The sequence below is a fragment of the Aspergillus ibericus genome, assembly GCF_003184845.1.
Source record: "Aspergillus ibericus CBS 121593 unplaced genomic scaffold BO80scaffold_61, whole genome shotgun sequence".
Lineage (NCBI taxonomy): Eukaryota > Fungi > Ascomycota > Eurotiomycetes > Eurotiales > Aspergillaceae > Aspergillus > Aspergillus ibericus.
The window spans coordinates 22,671-49,001 of NW_020292159.1; the positions used below are offsets into that span (position 1 = coordinate 22,671).

The following is a 26,331-nucleotide window of genomic DNA, read 5'->3' on the forward strand; positions in this document are numbered from 1 at the left end:
CAAAACTTGTAACAACTCCTCTTTTAATACTCATTCTAAGATGTCTACTATAGAGCTCGGAGACTCAATTCCATCCCTCACACCCCATGTAAGTTGTGACGAACTACTAGACATTTTCGATACTCCTGTGGGCGAGATTATGAGTCAACAACACTGACCCTGTCCACAGGCTGTGAGCGTGTCTCTGCCAGCATGGTCTGATAACGTGGACTACGAGATCGGGGAAAAGCGGGTTATGAACAAACTCTCAACTGGCTATCCACGGTATTGTCTAGCATTCCAGGGGCTCTGAATAAGTCATAAACTAATCCTCTGACCAGATTCTTCATCCACAAACTCATTGAGGCGTTCGCGGATGACATTGTTGCCAAATACGGTGCCCCAGACCAGAAGGCCATGTTGTTTCCGTCCCGCAAGTCCGCTCAAAGATGTCACGGCTTCATCAATGCGAAAGCGGGGTCTAGCGTCTCAGGAGATGTCAAAATCATTGACCTGTTTCTTAAGAAGAGCAAAGAAGTATCAGAGATCATTGCGAAGATCTCGCCCTCTATATCAGCGGTCATTTTCCACGAAGACCTGTTCCCGATCGCGAAGCAATACTGGCAACACTCTGGTGATGGTATCTCAAGCAGACAGGCTGAGCTTTGTCACTCACTCTTCTCGGATGGCAAGCTGGTCGATTCCACGCCGCCGCAACCAACGCTAAGCCAGAAAAAGGGTCCAAAGAGGTATCAAAGAGGATCTGAATATCAAACGTTCTCCAGAGAGAAACATGTTACCTCAGAAGGAGTCGAAAACGCTCAGCTGTCTGTTCAGAATGACACGGCAGAAAACCGGGAAAGCACGCAATTCCTGGAGGAGCATTTCGGTCGAAACTTGGCTATATCCTTTGTCGATAACGCCAAGGTAGCAATCCGTCGGCGCATAGCTGGCTCTTTGGTGGACGGAGTGGATCTTGCAGTCGAACCAGGCCCCAAGGTAACCTCAAACTCGCGTGGAGTGACAGGACTTTCCGACGACGATGTTTATCTCTATCCCTGCGGAATGAATGCCATTTTCAACACGCACCGGATGATGCTGGAAAGCAGAGGTCAGTTGAAGAGTATCATGTTCGGTTTTCCTTACGTCGACACTCTGAAGATCCTGCAAAAGTTCGGCCCTGGATGTATCTTCTACGGAAATGGCTCCTCGGAAGATCTGGATGACTTGGAAGCCCGCCTCAAGGCCGGCGAACGATATCTGGCACTCTTCTGCGAATTTCCCGGAAATCCCATGCTGTACTGCCCTGATCTCAAGCGAATCAAGAAGTTGGCCGACACCTATGACTTCGGGGTGGTTGTTGATGAAACGATTGGAAACTCCGTCAACGTTCAAGTCCTTCCACATGCAGACGTGGTTGTAAGCAGTCTCACGAAGATTTTCTCGGGCGACTGTAACGTTATGGGTGGGAGCGCCATTCTCAACCCCGAAGGACGACACTACCCTTCCTTGAAACGTGCTTTCGAATCAGACTACGAGGACAACTATTGGGTCGAAGACGTCATGTTCATGGAGCGCAATAGCCGTGACTTTGTGAACCGGATCAAGAAGATCAACGACAACGCCGAAGCCATCTGTGATATTCTCAATGCCCATCCTCTCGTCAAAGACGTTCACTTCCCCAAATATACTCCAACCCGGCAATTCTATGAGGATTGTCGAACCCCAACGGGCGGATACGGTGGCTTGCTATCTTTCACTTTCCATGAGAAAGCCCACGCGGTTGCGTTTTATGATCGCATCGAGACAGCTAAAGGGCCGAGTCTCGGTACAAACTTCACCTTGGTTTCGCCTTATGTTGTTCTGGCACATTATTGGGAGTTGGATTGGGCTGCAGGGTTCGGTGTCCCCGCGGATCTGCTTCGCGTTAGTGTTGGTGTTGAGGATACGGAAGATCTGAAGGCACGGTTTGAAGTTGCATTGCAAGCTACTGAGGCGGTTGGTGCTTAGCACGTCTTACGTTCTTGTTAGATTTGGAAGTACCTCTACATAGCAGTCATGGTGATTGTGTGATGCACTCGGGAAAAGCTTGTTTTAATCCGTCCAATGATGCTCATTTGGACACCTACAATATTTATTGCTGAGGTGCCTGGTTGGCTGGTAGGCGAGGATCATATGTTTCGATCACATTAGCTACTACTATTAAAGCATTTTTCTTCTTTTTTCCGGCTATAGCCTAGATAGTGTCACGGTGCAACCTCCCAAGCCGGAAAGAGAGAAATACTGCCGAGTCTTACCGCCCAGCACGTGACCCCAGACATGGTTAAAAGCCACCTATCCCCTGAACCCCGTCTGTAGCCTCGAGCTACATCTTGTCTATCAACCTGTACATAGCTTGACCAGTAGCCAGCTCAGCATCCAGTTAGAATCCTAGTCGTTATTATCATTCGAACCCTGCTCACCCGCCAGAACCCACTATTCTACCACCCCTGCCTGCCTGCACCTTGACATATAATAAATATTGTGTGTAGTCTGAGCTAATTAATAGTCCATATAAATCTCTTTTTATTAATTATTATAATAGAAAATTACTGTGTTTGGAATTCTAATATAAATTATTTAAAACTAGCTTGAAGACTGCGTCTTACCTAGTCTATAATAAGATCCGAGAAATGAAGATAAAATATAAGTTCATCTTTTAGTAGGGCAGGGAGTGAGGTAAATAGGCCAAGACAAATCTATATTAAATTCAATAGTCTCCGTACTGTATTGCTAACCACAGGAGTCTCAATCACTAGAGAGATGAGCTCGAGCTTGTTTAGCCCTGAAAATGATGACGACACTTACCGAAACGAATCATGGCAATGCGATAAGTCGCCATGGTATGCACCCACTCCCGGAAATTTCAATCATACCTTCTTGCTGTTAAGTCTTAGCCTTATCAACGCCAACTCTCCGTCCCCATTTGAGTATCCTGTCTCTTAACCACGCGCCTCCTACACAGATAAACTCCCGCTCCTCCAGTACGGAGAGTGGGTCGAAGGGAGGATGTAATATGGGGACCCACCCACCTGTATTCACTAACTGAATGGAAGGTTACTCTCAACAGAAAGACTGTGATCAAAGATACGGAACAGGATCTGGTTCTTGTCCCTGAATTCTATTGGAGGCTGTTCCTCCAACCAAAGTTGAGAGAGAATCTATGCCTTAAATATCCACATAAAAAGATTGCATTGGACGACACGTCCATTGTGGTGACTGTTTCTCGGCGTGACAAATCTTACTCGACAGTTTGGATTCAAACTTGATATATAGATAGCCGAAGGTATTGAAGGTATAAAAATTGCAATTAACCTAACCCGACGTGGCCATTAACCGTCCCTTCCACCATTATTCCAGCCGATGATCCGCAAATAGGATAATATACCCATCATTTCCCCCCTGGTAGCTCGGTCGGTGATAACGGAGATCCCGATACCTCGTGAGGATAAGTTTGATGATGGTTTGGAACATTACCTTGCTGTAGTATTGGTTGCAACAACTGGCCAGCAGTACCGTCGTGATATGTGGTCTGCAACCATTTGCGCTGCGTTTGCTTCCTTCCCCAGAGAAATCCAGCCCCTAGCATGGCACCCGCTATAGCGGTTAGAGGAATGGCAACTCCAAGGCCAATTGCGAGCTTTGTAGACTCATCCGATGAGCCAGAATTTGTACCGTTCACATTTGCTGAGTTCGTCGCCGTAACTGTGGCTGTAGCTACATCTCCGATCGTGACGAGAGTTTCATTGATGGTAAAGACATCGTCGGTGCTGCAACATGAGCCATCATCACCGCAACAGTATTGGTCACCATGGCAGTATGTCAAGAAGGATGTCCAACTTGAGTTCCCCCCTGACTATAGTAGAGATGAAAATTAGATGGTACATACGCGGATAGAGGGAATTTAAGATCCTCAACGTACTGTAGTGTTGCAGATTGACTTCGATAGGCAATTCGGACTCTCCCATGTCTCATCAGTACAGAAGTCTCTCCAATATCCTTTGTACCCGACTTTACTTGTGTAACAAAGGCCAGAGGTAAGACATTCATCGGGGTCTGTGTCATTGAGCCGGCAGCACATCGACTGTACTCCTTTAATCGCAATACATGGAACATATATGTCGTCCTCGACTGGGGTTCCATCAGGGGCATAACAGGTCTTTGTGGCTGATATGCCAAGACTCGTGAGGAAAAAGACGCCAAGCGTGACGAGCCTCATATCTAGAAGGGTTATTTTTATTAGAGGGATTGAACTGTTGACAATATCTTGCGAAATTTTAGAGACTTGAGCCAGCGAGGCTATAAGATAAAAGAAAGACTGAAACGCGCGAACAGAGCCTCACATTCTCTAGCGGGGCTCTTGGTTGCCTTAAAATAAAACCATCAACCGCTTATGTTGCTTGGGGCCAGCACATGCATCATGCTGGCCGGCCCCCTGTCTCGGTGTTTTTACTTGAGAGAGTTAGCTTTGCAGTTAGATCTTATAGTAATACTCTGGTTGACCCCGATCGGCAGTATTAGTTGAGACTCACCACTTCAAGGATTCAAATCCCTGCACCTCTCCACCATACTAACAGAACTACCGGGTAAACTCAACAAGCGATGATTAAGAAACAGTGTAATTGATGGGGCTCAAAACTGAAATACTTTTTACTGCAGTGATAAGTGATTGGCTACTCAACAAGCCCTTCTTCGCCAAATTTGCAGGTTCGTGCGTTTCCTTATACCTCTCAACTCCCATATCTTTTGTCAAGAACCACGTAGGCCAAAAGGAATATATCCCTTCCTAGCCTCGGGCGTAGAAGGTAGAAATATGGCATGTCTCAACATCTTTCACAAAAAGGTTTTTTAATCTGCTTGCCACGATCACTTCCGGCCCATTCCGAGCCTGGGCTAGGGAATCGTTTTGTCTCATCAGGAGCTTGGTTTGCCTTCGGATTTCCTATGAAAATCATACAGACTCGTGTGAGCAACAAATCAATATACCAATTCAGTTCAAACGTGACGTATGTGATGGCTGGTGGTTTCGGAGGGATGGGTCGTAGCATGTAGCAATGGATGGCGAGGCGAGGGACGCGATATGTCCTGGTTATATCATGATCAGAGGCCCGGAACGAGTCAGCGCAGCAGCTGGCTGTAAAGCTCTGTGTGCTAGATGTTACCATGGTGGAGCCTACATGCGATATCACCCAGCCAGACAGGCTCGCCAATGTGCTGAAGGAATACGCCTCCAAACTACCACTTATTCGAGCGTGTTCCAATGCACCACGGTACTGAGCATAAGTGACGATTCCTTTCTCAACAATTTCCTTCACTCCCATTGGAAAACCAACCCCCCCCCCCGGTTAAAACTCCCCTCTAGGATGCCGTATTTACCGACATGACAAATGAGGACTGAATCATTAGCACGCGGCCCGAAGGTTTCGGCTCGTGGAACCTTCACTCCCCAGGCTTAACTCCACCCAACGTACGGTGCAATTTTCGCCTGCTGATTGGTCCATTTTTGATGTTCCGCTGTGCTTTCGCCGCGTGCGTAGTCCGAAGCGGGCCCTCTCTCCTGCCCCCGCCTTTATGGATCTCCTTCTCTATAATACAGTCTACCAAATCTGGATTTATACTACACCTTGCGGTCAATTTTGCAGTGTGGCCGACAAGTCTCATTCGCCATCTTCAGCGACGACATTCCAATCATCCTAATGCAGCTACACCGGCCAATCTCAGTAGCTCTGCTCGAGCGCGCCTGGGTCAACCCAGAGATTCCGTATCCACCGCCAAATAGCCCGCCAATTTCCGGCTTGCCTGTCTACCGTGGCTATGGCTGCCCGCACTGTGATTGCACTTATTTTGATATGAAGGGGGATGCTGAAGCATCGGTCCAAAACCCATCGAGACCAAGATAGCTTCCGGAATCGCGGCCGGCAATCGGTTGTTCAAACCCAGACCCGACTTCGAAACCGTCTAGCCGACCGAGTAGTAAGCTGCCATATGTCGCAATCTAGACTGCAATTGGCTGGCTGTCTGTGCGAGGCCCAATATCAACTTTCAGCTCTGTACCTGGTCGTGACAAGAAACAAATGAGACCAGGATCGAATCATTTTTAATAACCCGTTGACAATCGCTCGGGTTGTCTGAAGTCTTTCTATAGATCCACCTGATCTCTGTTGATAGCAGGAAGATAAAGATGACAGTCATGCTTCCAACAGGCTGATCGGAGTGCATGTGAAGTTGTGTCATTACAAACACGCTAAGTTTTCAGGCCTGGGGGGCGGCAACCCATGTGGCACACCAATACTACCAGGCATTCACAACTGTGGTATGCAGATTGGCTGCAGCGCGAGTCTAATCTTTTGAAGTGCGAACTGCAGAAAACAGCCAAACATTGACAGAATTACTTTAGACTGATGCGGCAAGATAGGGTGCCACGTCATTGCAGGTACACGGACCACAAATGACCCACATTATCAGCCGCAGCTGAACCAACAAGCCCCGCACGGGCGCTTATTCAGGCCGCCAATGATGGCCATAAACGTGTCATCCATCATATTCCACCATCTTATCTCTTGTCCAGTAGATGTTCCAACCTCCGTCTGTTGAAGGGTCATGTGCGGAATGCCAGATAGACAAAAGCGCTTGTCCATCACAAAGAAAATGTCTATCTGAGCAATGACATATAGCTTATAATAGTCCCATTTTGCTGCTTGAAAAATAATCCAGAAGATGTGATAAGACGTAGTTGATCGATCTCAACTTGGAAAAGCAATGTTGAATCGCTGGTTGGCTGATCGTTTTGGCTGTGCAAGGCAACGAAAATATCTGACTAGTCAAATTTCTCGGCCAATGCAGTGCGTGTACGGAGTACGTCGTTAACTATCATTGATTACAGTCAGTCAATAGCATCTACGTCAAATATCAACAAATCGGAGCGTCAGCCACGCGGTTGGTCTCTGCAACCAAAAAGGCAGTGTCGGTCGTTTCTTTATTTGAGAATTATAATGCTCTGTGACTAATCCCAGCATGTCGGAAATGACCCTCTCTGCGCTCTGCTATCTAGCGCCCACAACGTCAATACACAATTTTGAAAAATACATCGAATTTCAGCTCCGGGACCTCTTCGTACTCCGTAGATCAAAGCCACCCCACCGGGGAAAGTTAAGATTATGGGCAAGCATCTTCTTGACTGGCTAGTCATATAAGTGACCACTCAGTCGCACACCAGCTGAATGAGCCACGACCCCGGCTCCCACAGCCTGCATCTGAGCCTCACACCAACAAGGACCCCTCCATCTGCCATACACTGCATCTTTAAAAGCCAGGCTCAGGAAGCCCTTTTTCCCTTCTTCTCTCCTCCTTCCCACCAAGGAAAACAAACCTCCAAACTGCCTGCATCTAACCTCAGCGAACTATGGCTGCCAGATCGTCAGATAGATTTTATCTCTTGTCCGATATCAACATTCCGGACGCAAGTTTGATCGACAGCTCATCCGGTAACGGTGAAAGCGTAATTGATCTGCGCGATCTCAGTCAGGGGCCACGTGATTTGTTTCATAGCGACTTGACCAATACACCACCGAAAGATGTCAATCATGGCAATCAACCTCATACTTTGCCAGTGCAGACTAATAAATCTAAACGCCACTGCTCGGGCCATTTCGTCACTCTTATTATACTGGGCATGTATACCAGCATCTTGTCCGGCATCTTCTTCATTATCGCGTGTATTAAGCCCTTCTACGGCAATTTGATTGGTAACAATGCTAGCCTAACTGCCTCTTCCGCATCTTTGCTAAGCGCCCTATTGGCCAAGTCAATTGAGCTCTCCTATGTCACAGTTTGTATCATATTCCTGGGACAGCTGTTGAGTCGACGAGCTCTCGCGCAGAGGTCTGAGGGCGTCGGCATTGCCGACATAACACTGCGAACCTGGATTACGCAGCCTGGATCACTACTGATGCAATGGGATATGCTGCGCTATATCGGCTGGACAATGCTTGGTGGGTTAACGCTGATTATTACTCTAGCGGCGATGCTATATACCACAGCTGCTGAAGCCTTGGGTTGGTCATTCCTATTCTCTTACTACTCAATTATACTTACTTACGCTTTGTGTGTGCTTTCCTGGCTCCAGTATCTCCAACCTTGGTTATGGGCCCCGTCCAACCGCGACTTCTTCAGGGAAATGTTTCTACCCACTATTCGAATGTTAATTATATAGAGAAAACCTGTCAGAGTCCAATCACTGCCACCGTTGACCCCCAAAGTCGGGGTGAGACCTGCCAAGCGTTGGAGGTAGCCGGCCATTCAAACCATGATTACTATCAATTCCTGCAAGGTTGGGCCGAAATGCTGAAAGCTGGGAATAACACGTCGACAGCTCTCGTACATCGCCCGCAGCCACATGCCTTGTTATACGACAATACCACAGTAACCGGTCGCTGGATAGAAATCGTTAACACCACCGCTGTTTCCGAACGATATAATCGCGTTGTTAATAACGTCACTGCTGCCTACCCACACGGGGGTTTGTTCGCTGCAGCACGCGACCCCGCAAATAATATCCAACAGCCAGTCGACTTGTCTGGTGAGGGCAAGTATATCATTCAAGCCTCTCTTCCTTCGCCTGCAATCAATGTGATGTGCGTTGGCATGTCGCATGACGAGCTGAAACCTTTAATCTACACCGAGTGGCCCAACTATAGGCCATTCAATCTATCGACTTGGGAAACCTGTGGGCCAGTGCACCAAATTAAGACAAACCGTACCGTCGTCGACAATCTCTTCGGGTTCAGCGAAGACCAAGCCGCCCCTGTTTTCCCGATCTACCCCGAACACCACAACACCATCATAAATCCCAAAGTTAACACAACCATCGGCAACACAACCCTCTACCTTTTAGGGACCGCTCCCCCAAGCCACGATCCACAGTACGTTCTCTGCAGCATGCGCGGAAAGCTTTCAGGTCGCTGCTCAGTGCAGTACCAGGTTAGCCCAAGTGGCGGTAATCTGAGCTCCCGCTGCGAAGACGCAGCTGATAAACTCCAGTATAACCGGATACATCCTGACATGGCAGAGGAGCCGTACCTCCAAGACTGGCAGACTGCGGCATGGGACTGGGCTAACACAGTAACACTTGCGTCAGGCCTAATGAGTGACTATGCCAGTATTGAACGCTCGCTGATGGAATTGGTTCTCAGTTTTGATAAAACTACTAATTCCTCTTCACTGGATGCTCGACTCCCCTCTCTTAGTGAGGCTTTGGCTGTCTTGGCGGGGAGTACCGCACTTATAGGCAGTCAGGGTTCTCCATTCGTTCCGTATTGGAACTACTCGGAGCCTAATCTCACTACTCCAGTCGTGCAGGTGTTTAACGCGACGCTGCAGTCTACGGGCTATGCATCTGGCTGGACAAGTGACTGGCAGCAGGTGTTTTATATAATTCTTGCTGTAGTCTTCTTGACGAATATTCTGTGTCTGGGATTCATTATCTTTCAAGGACGCGGGAAGCTTGTCACAGATTTCACAGAACCATCGAATCTGTTCGCTTTAGCTGTGAATAGTTCGGACACGGTACATGCGTGGTCTGGAGTGCCGCTGGGAGGGCCAAGGCCTCCGCGCTTGTGCGATCGATGGCATGTGGATATGTGCGAGAACGGGCAATATTTCATTCGTACCCGCGGACAGTTGCAGTACTCGGAGGGTGAGGCAGCGAACTAATGAACATGAACTGACGTTCAGGTTTTGGTGGGGGGCTTTCCTTTTTTTTCTTCTTTTCTTTCTTTTCTTTCTCTTTTCCCACTGCATTGCAGGTGTTACCGAATAGTGTTTATTGCATTAGACAGATCGTATTGTAATAAGGTATTTTAAGAATATTTGAGATTTCCTTTTGATTGGATTTTATGTGACGGCAGCCTCGTTCAGGATCATGTGATCACATTTACTTTATTTACTTTGCTATTATTATCTTCAAGCGAGCGCCCATAACATTTCCTATTTTTCTTTTTCCCCCTTACGCTTAAAGTTCTAGAGTAGTAGCACCAATACGACTTCATTTTTTGCTGTGTTGATCGGCCATCTCACTAGCGACTGCAACAACGGCTCGAAGATTATTATAAGTATCTATAGAATATAGATTTAGATGTATTGGTCATTTATATTTATCTATAATTCATGAGATATCAATAAGATCTTTTTTCTTCAGGAACTATTCTAGAGCTTTACTCTATTACTGAAAATTAGCTTCCCCGGTCAGTTTTAGGATAACCTTCATGGGATCAGCGTTGACGTAGTCATTAAAATCAGGCATGATAATTAAATAGCGAAGAGTAATATAAGATTTAGATATATAGAAATTAAATCTATTAGAATATGGGATTTAGTAGTAACAATCAATTCCTAGCATGGAATCAGGAGGGATCTAACACACGTAATTTTGTACATGTGGAGCAATTTCTAATGTGGATAGCGATTCAGAAGGCCTCATCAGATTTGACGATGAATCACGCGCGATGGGGCACTTAAATAACAAAAAAAGAGCGAGTGACGGTATTCTGATAGCAATATAAAGCTATTCAATGCGTTAAAAAGATACAGGAACAAGTGGGGGGCTCATAACCTGTTAAATATAGAGCCTTGAAGCTTGTAGATTATGGCTACAGATCCTAGACTAAAGGGGCCCGAGAGTCAGGTGACTCTCAGTCATCCAACAAAAGATTTCGATCAACTCATTTAATATGGGAGGAGCTCACGCACACATAGTCCTCAATGGCGTCTTTCATTGCTTTCAAGATGATGGCCTGTCCGGGTTCGATCACTGCATCACGACCACGGACCACGCTCATGCACTGAGACTAACCGGTATGTCATGTTATCAATGTAGCCGAGGCCTCGAATAAAGAAAATAATCAATAGGCTTCTGATCTGAGATTGCTGATACTAGAGCCAGCAACACTGTTCCCCATTTCAAATGAAGATCCTGTTGGCAGATGTCAGTGACAGCTGAAAGCCTACGCGATGCTCTTTGTAGGCATGATCTGCCAACGATATAGATCCAGGCTAGAGCGGGCTAGATCCATCGGGCATCCTGGCCGATCTGATGCAGCAAATCGCATGCATCAAAGCTCCCACGTTCCCGGTGGTGCTCTCCGTATATCGGCCGATGGCGAACCCTAAGTATCACCTCGTCCCTACATCATCTTGCAGCTCCCCCGCTTCAACACTTGCGTTTTTCAACTGCATGCACATCCAGCCACCAGCATGCGCCCACGCTCTCTTCTGTCCGCGCTGCCCTCCACGGCAGCAGCTCTGACCAATATCGTCAACCAAACCACCTGCGGCAACACCACCTACACCTACACCGGCCTTGAAGGCTACGGCTTCGTACCCTCCAACGCCACCGATAAATATGGCGACACCATGGGAGGCTTCGGCAGCTCCGCCGCTTTTGATCTCTCCACCTGGCGTCGCACGGGACCCAACTCCTACACCGGTATTCTCTACGCACTCCCTGACCGTGGCTGGTATTTCCCTCTCCATCTCCCTTCTTCCTCCCTCTCCGTCATATTGACCTTCCTGCCAGGAACACCAATGGTACCCTCAACTTCCAACCACGCATCCACACCTTCAACCTGACCCTCCATCTCGCCCCCAATGCCTCCGCATCCCAGCCCTCCCCTCCCAACATCCACCTCTACTACCTCGACACGCTCCTCCTCACCGGCCCAGACAATCAACCCCTAACCGGCCTCGACGCCACCTTCACCGGCACGATCAGCTACCCCAACTTCCCTCCTCTCCCCATCGCCACCTACACTGGCGACGGCTTCGGCGGGGCTGGTCCCGGCGGCCAGCGCATCCCACTGGACTCGGAAGGCCTGGCCCTGCCTGCCCACGACCCGTCCCACATCTGGATCTCCGACGAATACGGGCCTTACATCTACAAATTCAACAAACACACCGGCCAAATGGTCCAAGCCATCCAACCACCCCCCGCGTACCTCCCCCGTCGCAACTCCACCCTCAGCTTCAGCGCCGACAGTCCCCCCATCTACGACCCCGCCCTGACCCCCATCCCCGCCGACCCCGACCCCGGCCGTGACAACAACCAAGGCTTCGAAGGCCTCACCATCTCCCCCGATGGCCGCAAACTCTACACTCTCCTCCAATCCGCCCTCAATCAAGAAGGCGGCCTGAAGAAAAAATCCCGCAACCAAGCCCGACTTCTCCAATACGACATCTCCGGTAACACCACCATCTACGAGCACGAATACGTCGTCACCCTCCCCAAATACTACAGCTACACCAAGGACGAAAACGTCGTCGCCGCACAATCCGAAATCCACCTCCTTCCCACCGGCGACTTCCTAGTCCTAGCCCGAGACTCAGGCTTCGGTCACGGCCAAGATGACTCCCTATCCGTTTACCGACACGCTGATATCTTCTACATTGGTTCCAACACCACAGACCTGAAAATCCTCAAGGGCGTAGATTCCCCCAATGGAACCATCGCCTCCGATAAGGGAATCTTACATTCCGGAATCACCGCCGCAGAATACTGTTCTTTCCTGGACTATAATGTTGAAGACCAACTCGCCAAATTCGGCCTTCACAACGGTGGCGAACAGAATCAGTGGTTGTTGAATGAAAAGTGGGAGAGTTTGGTGCTTGTGCCGGTGGATCCCCAGGACAGTAGTAACAGCACCGCAACCGGAAAAGAGAAAGAGTACTTTTTGTTCAGTATTAGTGATAATGATTTTGTGACGCAGGATGGTGAGTCTCTCTTTATCCCTCCATCTTATGTCCTTTTTTTATCATACATATATATGCGACTTAGGGGGTGATTTGGCTAACAAGCAATCATGAAACTTCTAGGACATATGAATTTCGGCCGCTTTAAGTATGCGGATGAGTCGGGGTATAATTTGGATAATCAGGTTTTGGTGTTTAGGATTCGGTTCTAGGCGTGTTGCTCTGGTGCTGTGGCGGCCATGAAGGTTGTGGTGGGTGTGATCAGTGGGTTGTATATATATGGCGAGTGGAGTGCGGACAATATCGGCAGTTCATCTGTATGTCACTGACACTATGACGAGCTACGAAAAGGAATATGATGTTGATATGTAAGCTTATTATTTTTAATATGATTGGTACCAATACGAATGGTATTCGAGTAAATCAGCCAGGGTGGTATGTTGGTTTCATCCATGCAATCAGAGTCAAGTCAAGTGATATAAACACATCCCAGTCCCAGTACACAGTACTACTGGGCACCTAGTCTGCCACACTCAATGCAACATGCAGACTGCAACCTAGACGCCAACTCCTAATCCCCCACATAACCGAAATTTAAGCCTTAGATATTTTGATCGCGCGCAGAATATCATCCAAAGACCACCCTGGCCCTCCTGGAACAATTTCCGCCCACACTTCCTCGGGGACAGCGTCCTCGGCATCCAGCAGACTCCAGTTCGGACTGGGCTCCGACTTGATCCATTTGAAGTCTTCGACTTGGCTCCAGCGATCCTCGTCGTCTGGGCGGTCGTGGTCCAGGGCCTAGTACATTCAATATAAATGCGATAGACGGAATTACAGATGGATAAAACTTACGTAGACCCGCGGTTTCCGACCGAATCGGATATCTGTGCAGTCTTCGATGATCGGGTTACTGGACGCGCTGAGGTACACGTCCACATTGGAGCAGTTGTGCATCCGGAACTGCCGACAGTCTACCACGATAATGCTGTTTTCCACTCCCGTAATATGCGCCGGACCGTTGACCTGGCCGCAGACAAGCAGACTTTCCTTCACGTTCTTGATCGTGAGGCTAGCATACGGCTTTCCGTTCTCGGTGGGTATGGACATGTCAACTACACAATGGCGTAGAGATGTCATGGATGCGGGTACCGTAGCGGTCGACCCGGAGGATGGGAGCATGATATGCAGGTTGTGGTGGTTGTTCACGGACACAGAAGACACCGCAGTTGCAGCGAAGCCACCCGGATGTTCTGACTTGGGCTTGTCCTCCTCATCGGCCACCGCCAGGGCGGGGATAGAAGTAGGAGCAATTTCCGGTCGTTGTAGATGGAGGCGGTTGTCAGGCTCGTTCAGGGGGGTGGATGGATACATGGGGGTTTGTGTCGCGGACGAGTCTACCGAGGATGTTCCAGAGGACGCAAACCCAGGTATGCTACGTCGACCTTGAGCGGCAAGGTGTGCTGCATCGGATAGGGAAATGGCGGAGGCATTCTTCTTGGTCTTGAAGCTGAACTTAGGGCGCGGCTCGACCGCAGCACGGGTCTCGACTAGCTTGTCCTGCAAAGCTTTGATGGCCTAATGGGTCAGTATGCCCCTGTCATCGAGTCATCGAGAGGTATACCTCTGCATACACCCGCTGGTCATAGGTTGGGATATAGCTGGCCGCATCCTTGACCTCGTTGGACAGGCGCGCAATCCCGGCCAGACAATGATCGGTTGCGTCTGTCCGTTCTCCTCCCACCAACGACGTGTCCGCCAGCCGATCCATCTGTTCCTGGAGCGCTACAGGGAGACAGGGGTCAGATTCCTCTGTCCACGAGGAAAGAGCACGGGTTATCAACTAGATCAGCCAACCATACCAGTGATCTCGTGTTGAAAATAGCGGAAGAACCGTTCTTTCAACGGGATCTCGGACTTGAGGATCGTTTGGTTTTCGGCTTGGGACGGCCGACGGGCCGGATCAAACTCAGGCATGGACATGATGACTGGGGTTTGATGCTGACTGAAGGTAACGAGAAGAGGGTGATGAAGAGTGCGGTTTGGAAGAAGTTTGGGCGTAAAAAGGACGCGGAGATGTATTGATGACGTCGACCCGAGCTCGCTTCACTGGCAGCCAGTTACGAGGGCTGGGAGCTCGGACAGGATGGGCAGAAGGTGGTGATGTTCCCGAATGCTACAGAAACCGGAATAAGGATTAGCTGTTCACGTCTGAAGCAGGCAAGCAGGCAAGCAAGCAAGCAAGCAGGCAGGCAGGCAGGCAGTCAGTCCACCGCACTAGTCGATAGGGGGAGACTGTCAGTGGAGAGGGGCACCGGCGCTGCAATGGCCAATGCCGACTTGCTCCCCACCGATCCACCTCCGGTCTCCCCGGAATTGAAGGGAAGAAGCAATTCACCCACCCCAGGTTAGGTCAGGACACAAGCAAAAGCACGGGTCCAGCAGCTTCTGCGAAGCTCGACGACGCACGAGACAGCAAGCAATTCGGGGGCCCGGATGGTGACGTCGACTACTACTGCCGTCGGCGCCCGGCGATTCTCGCCTCCGCCTGCCCCTCCGCACTAGCCGTTTCCGGCCTCGACAGCGGCGCGCGAGCCAGAACTATCAGGCTGCCAGGCTACCAGGCTCCCACGCTAACTACCACTAGATGCATCCTGTCCAGTTGGTGGTCATACAAGCATTTATACATTCATTGCACATTATTCCATTAGATTCATCACACGTACAGGTAGAGCGGGGGGACCCCCGCAATCCATTGCGCCAATACTAACACTTCACCCGCCACGCCTCTCGCCCTCGAAATCACATCGAGGACAGCTCGGGCAAATCTGGCCGCGGGACGGAGGGAAGGCCGTCAATCTCCGCCACCAGCTCACTCGATAATAGTGAGTGCCGCCGGCGTTGGGTATGGAAATCAGCAGCCAGCGGTCGTTCCACCACCAGCCGGTCGAAATCGGATCGCAGATCGTAGTCGCTGGTTGCCTCGACCCCATCCTGCATCCGGATTGTTCTCAGCATCAACTTGCCCGATTTTACCCAGAAGGCAAGCGCCTCGGTTTCCTGGGGGAAGGACAACGCCAGCTGTCCGGGCCGGAATACTGATTCGTAGATCTTGGAAGAAGCCTTTCTCACTCGAGACGGCTTGAGGCGCCCGTTGGGCTTCGGATCACACACATATATCTCACTCATGCCGTTCGCGAAAATAAAGCGAGTCCCAGAGGGGGACTGCGCTGCATGCACGACGCGGGTGCTGAAGGAGTCGTTCACGATCTTGTCATCCGTCATGGAGAAGAAGGACGGGTATTCTTTGGCAAAGAAGGCCGTCAGAAGAACTGCATGTTGGGTGTTGTCATAGAAGACTCCGGTAAAGTCTCCGTCGTTACTGGTCCACTGGGGAATGTTAGTGATCGTCATTCGGTCAAATAGGACCGATACATACCGGTGGGAGCTTGAACGATTTCGACTTGTCAGGGACAACGTTCCATTGCTGGAAGGTGCAGTTCCAGACATCGACATATGCGAAATGGTCTCCAAGGTGCGTGGCGATAACGAAGTGCTTCCCGTCCGCGGAAAATTGAAGTTTCCTCTCGATGATGGCTTCCTGTCTTTTTCCTTCGTATGCAGTTCCCTTCGCACTAGGAGACGCGCCCATCACCGATCGATCACCAAAGTCCGACAACCGATCCATTCCACTACCCAACGAGACCCTCTGGATGGTTCGGGTGCATATCTCGTATACTCGAACCTGGTCGTGAAGAGTAAAGGCAACGTATCGATCGTTGCGGGACATCACCATACAGGTAATGGGGAAAGACCGGTTCTCGGTTTCGATGGTCAGGTAAGCTTGCGGGACGTCGCTGTCGTTCTCGAACACGATGAGTTCGTAGTGCTGCCTTCGTCAGTATAAGCTTCACGAGAATAAACGCAAGGAACTGCATACCTGCCCAACAGAAGCAATGACAGCGCATCGCTGGTCCCCTGCTGCGGCTTGTTGCACGCTAGGAATGTCATATTTATGCCCCTTGGGCTTCTTCCCATCTCCACCACCCGACTCGAATCTCATCACCCAGTTGCTGCCTGCGCCCCAAAACAGCAGGCAGCTCCCCGAGCTCGAGAAGCAAAATCGGGGCTGGCGAGGCAGCTGATGTCCCTTGGCTGAATTTCTCCTGAACAGGGACGTGCTACTCGCAAAGGGCAGCTTGACATTCCTGATGTCTCGAGAAATGGTTTTGATCGTCTGCCTGTCAAATGTCTGGTCTGTCCTGCTACGCGATAGGATTGGACTAAAGACTTCTGACGTGGTGGCCGTGGGTTGTTTGCTTGTTACTTTGGACAGTGCAGCTGGGTATGACGTAGGCGAGATCGGGCGTTTGGACAGCTCTGTGGACTCGAGCCGTGAGGACTGACTGGTGGAGTGACTGAGCGAACTGGAGCAGGACGTGGTATCTCTGGAAGTCGGAAGGGAATCGTGTCCATCAGCGTCCGAGTCCGAAAAAAAATGCAGCGCATCCGATAATTGCTCGAGAGGCTCAATCATTCGGGCATGCTGTATTCTTGTATTAGTGGGGCAGAGGGGACAATCGATGTCCATCGTCAGAAACTCTGGACTTCCTTGTAATTGCTAAGAAAGGTTAGAATCCAGCAAGCATACCAAAACGGTGAGAGATGTTCTACTTGCCTCGTATGCTCTCCTGTCATGGCTCCTTAAGCTTTCCTCCAACAATGTTCCGGGTACCGGGTGCACCGCAGGACAGTTGACAACATAAACAGCACTAGATCGTCCCGGCCTCAATTGCGCTTTTTGATCCACTTCGGCAGCCGACGAGCTTTGCAGCCATTGAGTGAGATGTTGTTGGTAATCATGCGAAAAGGCCTCGAGTTCTCCGTTGCAGTCCCACATCTGAACTCTGCGATTGATGAGCCACCGGACGAACTGAGCTGACGACTTCTCCCAGCAGTCGCGAATCGGGGACATCTGGGACCAAGTATCCCGGATTTTTCTTCGCGACTGCAATGGCGGGTTTTCACCACCGGTTTGACTCAGAATTATAGACGCAAATATCCGAAGAGGCGCATTATTAAACTCGTCATCAAAAGCGGCCAGTACTGTCCTTGTGAGCTTTTTCTTGATATCTTGGGCCTGGTTACAGGCCTCATCCACCTGGTAAGCTGCAGGGCTCGTGTAGCCTTGCTCTTGGGAAATTCGACGGCGATCAATGTGACATTGAATGAGTGCCGAGTCAACTGCCCATAAGATATCCAATAGGAGACAGAAGGATACCAACTGGTCTGCGTCATTCTTCATCACACCCGTGAGAAGGTCGGTGATAAGCCTATCTGGCGCCCCCGTAATCGGATACTAAGAGACAGTGAGTTGCTGTCCCGATAAAGCTGTAAACTTCTGCCAACACTTACAAGCCCCGTCGCGAAGGGAGGAAGATAGGGTTTCGCGCTGTCCAATAGAAATGCCTGAGTCGCCGACAGATCTGAGGAACCGATCCTAGCAATGGCCTTTGGGAGGAGATCGGTGATCAGGAATCGCTCGACATTTGATAGGTCCGGGTTCCGCCAAGCCGCCCTCATTGCTCGCTCCAGCTTGAACTTCCGGTCGGTATCTATCGTCTCTCCACGCAGCAAGAGCACTCGAATCCCCACAAGTAGTGTATGCGCAATGAGGAGCCGGTACCGGATGAGATCCCCTTCTGTCGACTTGGGGCAGGGGAAGAGCTCGAGCTTGATCTTGACCAGGTACATCAGCGCCGAGAAGACGCTCTCGGTTGGGAGTAGATAGGGTATAAAGTAGGGGTGACAGTCGCGAACACTGCTCAACCCCTGGAGGTAGGTTCGCTGCGCATCGAAGATGGTCTTGATCCAGAAGACGGACCGGATGAGAGGCTCGACCGGGGCCTGGGCATCTTGCTGGTAGAGCGCGATGTCGAGCGCATGCTCTCCGATAATTTCACGCAGGATGTTGGCAAGATCACGACGTCCTAGCTGTTCCCACACGGCTGCCACGAGCTGATGTGACATGGGGGAGACAGGGATGGCAAGCCACGGACATAAGAGCGAACAGACTTAGGTTCGATCACAGGTGACCGGTTCGGTGGGCAAGACAGGGAGATCCGATCATCGACAGAGAGCCGCAACAGAGGAAGATGTTTCAGAGTGAGGGGAGAAGGAAGAAAGAGGGTTGAGGCGCCGTGCCCACTTCCGCCAGGTGACCGGGACTGATTGGGAGGCAGCCATGCCGTACTAGGAATAAAGTGCCTTATGTAGGTGTGCTGCAGCCCTTTTCGATTTTTTTCTCTCCAGCTTATGCGAGGCTGCGTGTCTGTCTTACATGGTTTGCTGGGATGGTGGCAGTCACCAGTCATCGGGCCCGCTATTGGCGCGGGAGGGGTTGCACACGCCCAGCCTCGCGACGATTAAAGTCACTAAACGTAGTAGCGCAGAGTATTAGCCAGAGTTGATACAGTGCGACGCCGGGCATTCGCAAGTATCAACCATGGAAGCAATCATACCTCGGGAACCCCTTGGCCCTTGATGGCTGAATGATACGCGTGTGGCCGAATGTGATAGCACGCGGGCGCAGGTGTGCAGGAGTGGGAACTGAGAAGATCATTCCTCGCCGTCCTCGCCGGTGGATGGACATCTGGGCAGGGATTGCGGGTGGAGGACTTAACCAAAGCAGTAAGGTACCGGGGCCCCATCTGCATTAGCCACGGTCCCCATCTCCTCCTCGTCGGATTTTTGCTGGCTCAGGACTGGACTTAGGGTTCCTGCGCCGGCGTTGGTAACTTCGAAGGACTTCGATCCATGTCTCACGAGCTGGCTGTCGCCCAAGGGGTCTGGATCTTGCATGGTGCAAGCGACCGATCTGGAAGCATAGAATGCTGACGCCGGACGGTGCCTGAGGACGGGCGGCACGACGGGAAGCACTAAAAGATACCCCGCCATGGCCCCGGTCACTTCAGTTCCAGGCACCCTCGGTTTACTACTAGGCTTGTCCAGGTAGTACCACCGTTGTGATTTCTTTTTGGACCCCACGGCCGTTCCGTCTCGCCTGCAATTAGCGGCAAGCAATGGACGTCCTCGTCCAATCCAGCGATCTTCCGCGGTCGGCATTCTTCTTCGTGCTTACCAACCAGAATGTCAGGAGGCTGCTATTTTCTCACGCATGCAGTGTACCGAGCATGCGATACCGGATGTCTGACCCGGGGCTGGTGTCATGGGCTATCATGATTTCGATCAAAATCGATTGACGTGAGTTTACACATGGATGAGTTGAATTGAATTCAGGCTATAACTAGAGCTATGGTCTCACTGATGACACTGGACTATGGAGAATGGTACCGTTCTGGGCCCAAGCGCCCGGTGGCTCCTCTTTTGACGGGTCCACAAGAGGTCCAGTGCACGAGGCTTGAGCACTGCTTCATCATCCATGGCGTATCACCCCGACAGTGCTCACTGCTAGTGGTGACGGAAATGGCCTTTTTTGGCTGCAATCGCGACTACTCCGCCCATGATAATGTGACCAGTTGATGTGTATACGGAGTAGCTGTACGCTGTACGCCGCATGCGCCACAAGCAGTCAACAGACGAAAATATCTACCATGCTCTGCCTGACTGCCTCAATGCACTAGGCGGCTGTGACCCCACAATGCTGGCTGTGTCTATCCGCCAAGCCCACTGTCGGTTCCATACACAATAGCCAACTCCTCAGATAGTCAAATGGGAAAGGAAAAAGACTCAACCAGCGAGGCCGCTATAAACAAAGGGACACGTTGGAGCGGCGGGTGGCAGCTCCGCTAAACAAAACCAGTTTTCGGTTCTTTGTCCGCCGTGGGCTGATCACCGAGTCCAGCACAACCGAATTGCAGGTGGCCCCGAGCTTATTCCACATCAACCGGGTAGGTACAGGACATATGGGTTAATGCGCCAAGTACCTACTGTGTGCTACCAACTGAGGTTCGCTCATTAACAGAACCCCGAGAAAAGCCGGCCAAGGTTCTATCTGCATGTCCTGATTGGGCGCATTCCAGAGACCCCTTACTGGATGAGGGAGTCAATAAGAACGAGCGCATTGAGCCCTGAATAGCCTCTGGACCATTGCACCGCCTGTGGTTAAGACGCGCTCACCGCTGCCAAGAATGTAGAAGCTTTGTATCCTTGATCGACTAGCATCATCTATCCCTCGGTTCGCTTGGAGTCGCTCAATATGTTCATACCAACAACTGATTCAACCCTTATAGGCCCGCAATCCACGGAGTACAGAGCTACTTCAATGATCATGGCGTCTAGTACCCGTGGGTCGCCGGAACGGGATTCCTGCCATGTGGTGGGCGAGCTGTCACACTATCAACTGTCTTGGATTGCACGATAACTCTAACGCATCACTCCAACCAGAGGCCCACAGCAAGTACCTGCGCTATTGGCATTACCGATGTTCTCAAGGTATCGTGAGCCCGTGTTGAGCCACACATGTAAATGTGGGCGAACTAAAGTTCAGGACCAAGGGCTGCAGATAGAGTCAACCACAGCACGCTCACGGCGGAGGAGTTTAGAAGATTGAAATGTCGACGGCGTTCAATACACAGGTGACTAAAAGCCCGAGCAGCCCTCAGCTTGGGATTCCACAGTTGCCAGCTCTCTTATATTGTTTGATGCAACGTCGGAGTGATGATCTATGTCAAATACCTCATAGGGCTTCTGTCCCTCTTTCACGCAGCAGTGGCTGCTAGGTCGAGATATGTGGTGGTTGAACAACTGAACAGCGTACCGAGTGGATGGGAGAAAGGCGCCACTCCCTCGCCATCCACTTCGATGAAATTTTGGTTGGCGATAGACCACGAATACAAGGCAGAATTTGAACAGAAAGTCATCGATCTTTCCACGCCTGGTCATCAAAGCTATGGAAAGCATATGAAACGCGAGGACGTTCGGGCCTTCCTGCGTCCGTCCGATCAAGCATCCGAGACGATCCTGTCCTGGTTGGAGTCTGAGCTTGTTCCCTCAGATTCTATCAAGGAGCATGGAGACTGGATCGCTTTTACAGTCCCTTTGTCCAAAGCAGAGTCGATGATGCGGACGGAATTCCATAGCTTCCACCGCCCGGGGACGAACGTGACACAGATTAGGACGCTCAAGTACTCGGTCCCTGAGAATATTGATCCCTACCTTCAGATGATTCAACCAACGACCCACTTCGGACAGCCTAAGACGCAGACAAGTTTGCCGGGTTTCGTGCCAGTGACAATCGACGTCGATGACCCAAATGGAAACTGCTCAACAGCCGTAACGCCAGGTTGCCTTCGTCAACTTTATGGAATTTTTGACACTAGAGCGGACCCTGACCCAAGTAATGTACTCGGCGTTTCCGGTTATCTGGACCAGTACGCACGCTACAGCGACCTTGAGCAATTCATGGACGTGTACGCACCGAATAGCACAGGCGCCAACTTCTCGGTTGTTTCGATCAATGGTGGTCTTAATCTACAAAGCTCGTCCCAGTTGAGCACGGAAGCAAGCCTCGACATTCAATATGCTATCGCAGTGGCGTATGATGCCAATACGACATTCTACACCACTGCGGGACGCGGGCCATCCATATCTGACCTGGGTGAGTTGAGCACCGATGGCTCGACCAACGAGCCGTATCTCGAACAGCTTCTGTACCTGCTAGATCTTCCAGATGATGAGCTACCCGCGGTACTCAGCACATCCTATGGCGAAGATGAACAGAGCGTTCCGGAGCAGTATACACGAGCCACATGCAATCTTTTCGCCCAGCTAGGGGCACGGGGGGTGTCTGTGATTTTCAGCAGCGGAGACTCGGGCGTAGGGGGGTCTTGTCTCTCCAATGATGGAACCCAGAGTATCCGCTTTCAACCTATATTCCCGGCCTCATGTCCTTTTGTCACCGCCGTGGGTGGCACTGAGGGTGTCAATCCCGAAAGAGCAGTTGAATTCTCGGGAGGAGGGTTCTCAGAGCGCTTCGCTCGTCCATCATATCAAAACGCAAGCGTGCAAAGTTACCTTAATAGCCTGGGAGGCAAATGGGACGGACTCTACAACCCGAATGGGAGAGGCATTCCAGATGTTGCAGCCCAAGCCAGCAGCTTTGTCATCCGAGACCACGGGGAGTGGCTGCAAACTGCAGGCACCAGGTCAGTATCTGTTGCTTTCACCTGAAGCGAGCTAATCCATCTCAGTGCTGCGGCCCCTGTCTTTGCGGCAATTATCTCTCTATTGAATGCAGCGCGGCTCCAGCAGGGTAAACCCACATTAGGGTTTCTCAATCCGTGGCTGTACTCATTGAATCAGACAGGTTTCACAGATATTGTGCATGGAGGCTCAGTGGGCTGCGATGGGTTATTCGGAGGAGCTCTGGTTCCGTACGCAAGCTGGAATGCCACTAAGGGATGGGATCCGGTCACCGGCCTCGGGACGCCTTTCTATCAAACTTTGGAGCAGATTGTTAAAGATTCGTAGTCGCGCAGCTCGCGTTGCTTATTACTCAAGCCTAGATACGTATCCAACTATTACCTACCTTCTTATAAAAGACCAATTCAGAGCACAGTACGGAGTAATCATAAACAAAGGAAAAGCCACAATAATATCACCTGTCTACTATGACGGTAAGTATGGCGATATCACGTGACTACCCTGTCGGCGAAGCTCCTGGAAGCTGCCGCTGCCAACGTCACGACCAGCATCATCCTCCAAACCACACCACACCTCACCAGATCCACCTACCTTTCTCCCATCTCTCCAACACCTTACCCCCTTCCCAACAACCCTTCATCGCCGGCACACCCCCATCCACTACCGCCAAAATGGCCACCGACCTCCAGGCCATCGTGACCGAGCTCCACAGCGCCCTCAGCCGGGGACAATTCTCCTCCGCCAACGACCTCCTCAGCCGCGCCAAACGAGCCCTCCTGCTCCAGAATGTCCTGATTCCCACTCCCTCCGCCCCCGCCGAGCTGGTCGCCCTGGCCCGCGAGGTCCTCGAGCTCGGAGCCCTCTCCTCCATCCGCCAGACCGACGCACCTACCTTCACACGATACTACCAGCAGCTGCAGCCATTCTATGACCTGGAGCGTGACAGCTCGAGCGCTGGCGCCGTGGATATCCGGAACAGCCAGCGCAGCAAGATCACGGGATTGTATCTCCTCCTGTTGTTGACTATGGGCGATAGCACGAGCTTCCATACGGTGCTGGAGGGATTGGTTGAGGAGGCGAGTCTCAAGGGGAAGAGCGTCGAGGATGATCCGTTTATTAAGTATCCCGTGGAGTTGGAGCGGAATTTGATGGAGGGGAGCTATGATAAGGTCTGGAGGGAGACGAACTCGGAGAGGGTCCCGTCGGAGGATTTTAAGTTGTTTTCGAATGTGAGTTGTTCTCTTTTTTTGCATTAATGATTGTTGGGTGTGGTTGAGGTTGGCTAATGGGGATGATGGTTTAGGTGCTCGTGGGAACCATCCGCAGCGAAATCGCCGACTGCTCCGAGAAAGCGTACCCGTCGCTCCCGATTTCCAACGCCAAGAACCTCCTCTTCCTGGACTCGGAAGGCGCTGTGATCGAGTTCGCCCAGCAGCGCGGCTGGGTCTTGCGTGATGGTCGTATATACTTCCCCGTTGAGCCTGAGGCTGCTGCCCGGTCTGAGAAGGATATTCTCGTGGCTAGCGGCACGATCATCGAGAATGCGATCGGCTATGCGCGCGAGCTGGAGACGATCGTCTAGTTTGTTGGATTTGAATTTAGATTTCAATTGGGTTCCGGGCGGGGCTTGTTTTGTTTGTATACCTGTTGTTATCACTCTGCATCATGACCCTTCAGCGCATCTCACGACTTCCTCTACACCTTACTTTGAACCCCCGTTTTCCTGTAGAATCATACAATCAGATAATCATGCAATCATACATTCACCCGCCACACGCAAACCCTCCGATCATAGAAGCTACTAGACACACACAACAATTCCCCATCCTCTACCCCTTGCAACTCATACCCTCCCTTGGGCTTCCACACATCCGACGCATAATTCATACTCTCATGCTCCGTAAATTCCGCCACCACCTCCATCTCACAACTTTCCCCGGGAACCATCCGCACCCTCACCACCCTCGTCCCCGCATGCATACAACTCGCCAGCACCAAAAACTCCCACTCCGCCCCATCCGAAGAGGAGGTATTCGTAGTCGACAAGATCTGTAACCTCCAAACCCCACCCCCCAGCCCCACCTCCCCAAGGACCTCCCCCCGCCGGGAGGCATGATACACCCTCAGAGACTCATCATAACTACCCGTAAGCAACCACGGCGCGCCATCAGTCATGGGAACAGGGAGGGGTAGGATGGATGTGACTCCGGCAGTGTGGTGCCGGGCTCGGTCGTCATGGGAGAGAAGACATGTTTCTGGCTCTGTGGGGGTGAAAGATCGGGTGTGCAGAGAGCCGAAGTCGTTGCCTGTGAAGAGGTATGGCGCAACCTCCTTTTGGTCTTCTTTTTGGGACTCTGAGGAGGAGGAAGGGTAGGTAGCTGCTGCTACGTACCAGACTTCGATTTCTTGGGTTGCGGGGTAGGAGGCGCCCTCTGTGATTGGGGTTGGGGATGAGGAGGGGGAGGGAGAGGGATGATGGAATAGGGTGGTTCTTCCGTCGGAGAACGTGACTGCGAAGCCGTCATCATTGGTGTTACCATCACTAGGAATGGAAGGCCAGTTCCGCGGTAACCAGGCGAGATAGAGTGCTGGGATAGAGGGATCTTCGTGGACGGATTGCGTGTGCAGTTCCGTGATGAAGGGTCCCTCGCTCTCGCTCGCTCCCTCACTAGGGGGAGTAATGCGGAAGAATACCACCGAGGCTGCGCTGGTGGCAATGGCAGCGAGAGTAGGATCAGTTGGGTGGAAGTGCAGGTCGAAGACCGCGTACGGAACAGGGTATTTTTGACGGAGAGTTCTGTTGCTTTGTTAGCATATTCCTCATGTAGAGTGAGGGAGGGGGAGTGGGTACAGTTCGTTGGTGGCAGGATTCAAATGCCATAGTTGCAGACTGCCGGTTTTGGTTTGTTGTATGCTGTCGGCGGAGTCGTCTTTGTGCTGGGAGAGGAGATAGGTGCCTACGAGGAAATGGTTTGGAGAGGAGGGGTGGAATTGGAGGCAGCTCGGGGGCTGGTCGAGGAAGATGGTGGTGGCGGAGGAGGGATGCTGGGGAGTCATGATGATTGCAGCTCTCTAGATCCTCTATAGAAGGAACGTGCATGCAATCGATATTGCCTGTTTGGGTTTTTGCACGGTTCTTCAAAACCGCCCGCGATGCTTAGTCAGAGAGTGGAATAGTCGCCTTGTGGTGGAGGGAAGTGACAACCTCTCAAATGCATATTCTTTGGCTCTGGTATGGGCTTGTAGTGAGCATTATTGCGAGGCTAGTATCCTCAGAATAGGGTATTTGAAGATGGCTGACAGGTTTCTTGCTGGTGAATCGAACCAGCCCAGCAAGATGAGCACTAACGAACGCCATCTACCAAGGTTAGTATCGCATCACGATGTCCCTTATTGTCTTTACCACCT

The 26,331-nt window shown here is 51.1% G+C and overlaps 12 protein-coding genes across 12 annotated transcripts; 7 read left to right on the forward strand and 5 right to left on the reverse strand.

The window, feature by feature from the left end:
• Nucleotides 1-40: 40 nt before the first annotated feature.
• BO80DRAFT_438778 (cystathionine gamma-synthase) lies at nucleotides 41-1,989 on the forward strand (the record flags this gene model as incomplete). Its single annotated transcript, XM_025721056.1, has 3 exons — nucleotides 41-88; nucleotides 170-264; nucleotides 321-1,989. 3 exons carry the CDS (start codon nucleotides 41-43, stop codon nucleotides 1,987-1,989), a joined length of 1,812 nt encoding a protein of 603 aa, XP_025570487.1.
• Nucleotides 1,990-3,041: 1,052 nt separating this feature from the next.
• Nucleotides 3,042-3,251, forward strand: BO80DRAFT_313732 (uncharacterized protein; the record flags this gene model as incomplete). The annotated part of the gene is made up of 1 exon (XM_025715054.1): nucleotides 3,042-3,251. A coding segment is annotated over one exon (210 nt), but the record flags the coding sequence as incomplete, so codon positions are not given.
• Nucleotides 3,252-3,315: 64 nt separating this feature from the next.
• BO80DRAFT_417316 (uncharacterized protein) lies at nucleotides 3,316-4,331 on the reverse strand. The gene is made up of 2 exons (XM_025718215.1): nucleotides 3,941-4,331; nucleotides 3,316-3,874 (listed from the first exon to the last, which is right to left on the reverse strand). Exons 1-2 carry the CDS (start codon nucleotides 4,235-4,237, stop codon nucleotides 3,410-3,412), a joined length of 762 nt encoding a protein of 253 aa, XP_025570489.1. The 5' UTR covers nucleotides 4,238-4,331; the 3' UTR covers nucleotides 3,316-3,409.
• A 1,337-nt stretch (nucleotides 4,332-5,668) lies between these two features.
• Nucleotides 5,669-6,358, forward strand: BO80DRAFT_429283 (uncharacterized protein). The gene has a single exon (XM_025720433.1). It carries the CDS (start codon nucleotides 5,715-5,717, stop codon nucleotides 5,916-5,918), a length of 204 nt encoding a protein of 67 aa, XP_025570490.1. The 5' UTR covers nucleotides 5,669-5,714; the 3' UTR covers nucleotides 5,919-6,358.
• Nucleotides 6,359-7,258: 900 nt separating this feature from the next.
• Nucleotides 7,259-9,921, forward strand: BO80DRAFT_392328 (uncharacterized protein). Its single transcript, XM_025717214.1, has 2 exons — nucleotides 7,259-8,072; nucleotides 8,144-9,921. Exons 1-2 carry the CDS (start codon nucleotides 7,421-7,423, stop codon nucleotides 9,727-9,729), a joined length of 2,238 nt encoding a protein of 745 aa, XP_025570491.1. The 5' UTR covers nucleotides 7,259-7,420; the 3' UTR covers nucleotides 9,730-9,921.
• A 1,312-nt stretch (nucleotides 9,922-11,233) lies between these two features.
• Nucleotides 11,234-13,111, forward strand: BO80DRAFT_505615 (esterase-like/phytase family protein). Its single transcript, XM_025724501.1, has 3 exons — nucleotides 11,234-11,531; nucleotides 11,591-12,780; nucleotides 12,883-13,111. Exons 1-3 carry the CDS (start codon nucleotides 11,269-11,271, stop codon nucleotides 12,969-12,971), a joined length of 1,542 nt encoding a protein of 513 aa, XP_025570492.1. The 5' UTR covers nucleotides 11,234-11,268; the 3' UTR covers nucleotides 12,972-13,111.
• A 20-nt stretch (nucleotides 13,112-13,131) lies between these two features.
• Nucleotides 13,132-14,545, reverse strand: BO80DRAFT_429287 (putative tubulin-specific chaperone c). Its single transcript, XM_025720434.1, has 3 exons — nucleotides 14,384-14,545; nucleotides 13,615-14,337; nucleotides 13,132-13,560 (listed from the first exon to the last, which is right to left on the reverse strand). Exons 1-3 carry the CDS (start codon nucleotides 14,528-14,530, stop codon nucleotides 13,354-13,356), a joined length of 1,077 nt encoding a protein of 358 aa, XP_025570493.1. The 5' UTR covers nucleotides 14,531-14,545; the 3' UTR covers nucleotides 13,132-13,353.
• A 970-nt stretch (nucleotides 14,546-15,515) lies between these two features.
• BO80DRAFT_239566 (uncharacterized protein) lies at nucleotides 15,516-19,047 on the reverse strand. The gene is made up of 5 exons (XM_025714540.1): nucleotides 18,169-19,047; nucleotides 17,438-18,118; nucleotides 16,700-17,380; nucleotides 16,199-16,648; nucleotides 15,516-16,149 (listed from the first exon to the last, which is right to left on the reverse strand). Exons 1-5 carry the CDS (start codon nucleotides 18,787-18,789, stop codon nucleotides 15,562-15,564), a joined length of 3,021 nt encoding a protein of 1,006 aa, XP_025570494.1. The 5' UTR covers nucleotides 18,790-19,047; the 3' UTR covers nucleotides 15,516-15,561.
• A 1-nt stretch (nucleotide 19,048) lies between these two features.
• Nucleotides 19,049-19,978, reverse strand: BO80DRAFT_239492 (uncharacterized protein). The gene is made up of 2 exons (XM_025714538.1): nucleotides 19,281-19,978; nucleotides 19,049-19,193 (listed from the first exon to the last, which is right to left on the reverse strand). The coding sequence occupies exon 1, from the start codon at nucleotides 19,882-19,884 to the stop codon at nucleotides 19,438-19,440; it is 447 nt and encodes a 148-aa protein (XP_025570495.1). The 5' UTR covers nucleotides 19,885-19,978; the 3' UTR covers nucleotides 19,049-19,193; nucleotides 19,281-19,437.
• Nucleotides 19,979-21,438: 1,460 nt separating this feature from the next.
• Nucleotides 21,439-23,250, forward strand: BO80DRAFT_366913 (S53 family peptidase; the record flags this gene model as incomplete). Its single annotated transcript, XM_025716262.1, has 2 exons — nucleotides 21,439-22,925; nucleotides 22,971-23,250. 2 exons carry the CDS (start codon nucleotides 21,439-21,441, stop codon nucleotides 23,248-23,250), a joined length of 1,767 nt encoding a protein of 588 aa, XP_025570496.1.
• Nucleotides 23,251-23,539: 289 nt separating this feature from the next.
• rpnL (proteasome regulatory particle lid subunit rpnL) lies at nucleotides 23,540-24,696 on the forward strand. Its single transcript, XM_025720435.1, has 2 exons — nucleotides 23,540-24,152; nucleotides 24,227-24,696. The coding sequence occupies exons 1-2, from the start codon at nucleotides 23,595-23,597 to the stop codon at nucleotides 24,503-24,505; spliced, it is 837 nt and encodes a 278-aa protein (XP_025570497.1). The 5' UTR covers nucleotides 23,540-23,594; the 3' UTR covers nucleotides 24,506-24,696.
• Nucleotides 24,428-26,097, reverse strand: BO80DRAFT_239597 (uncharacterized protein). The gene is made up of 2 exons (XM_025714541.1): nucleotides 25,775-26,097; nucleotides 24,428-25,720 (listed from the first exon to the last, which is right to left on the reverse strand). The coding sequence occupies exons 1-2, from the start codon at nucleotides 25,978-25,980 to the stop codon at nucleotides 24,679-24,681; spliced, it is 1,248 nt and encodes a 415-aa protein (XP_025570498.1). The 5' UTR covers nucleotides 25,981-26,097; the 3' UTR covers nucleotides 24,428-24,678.
• Nucleotides 26,098-26,331: the final 234 nt, after the last annotated feature.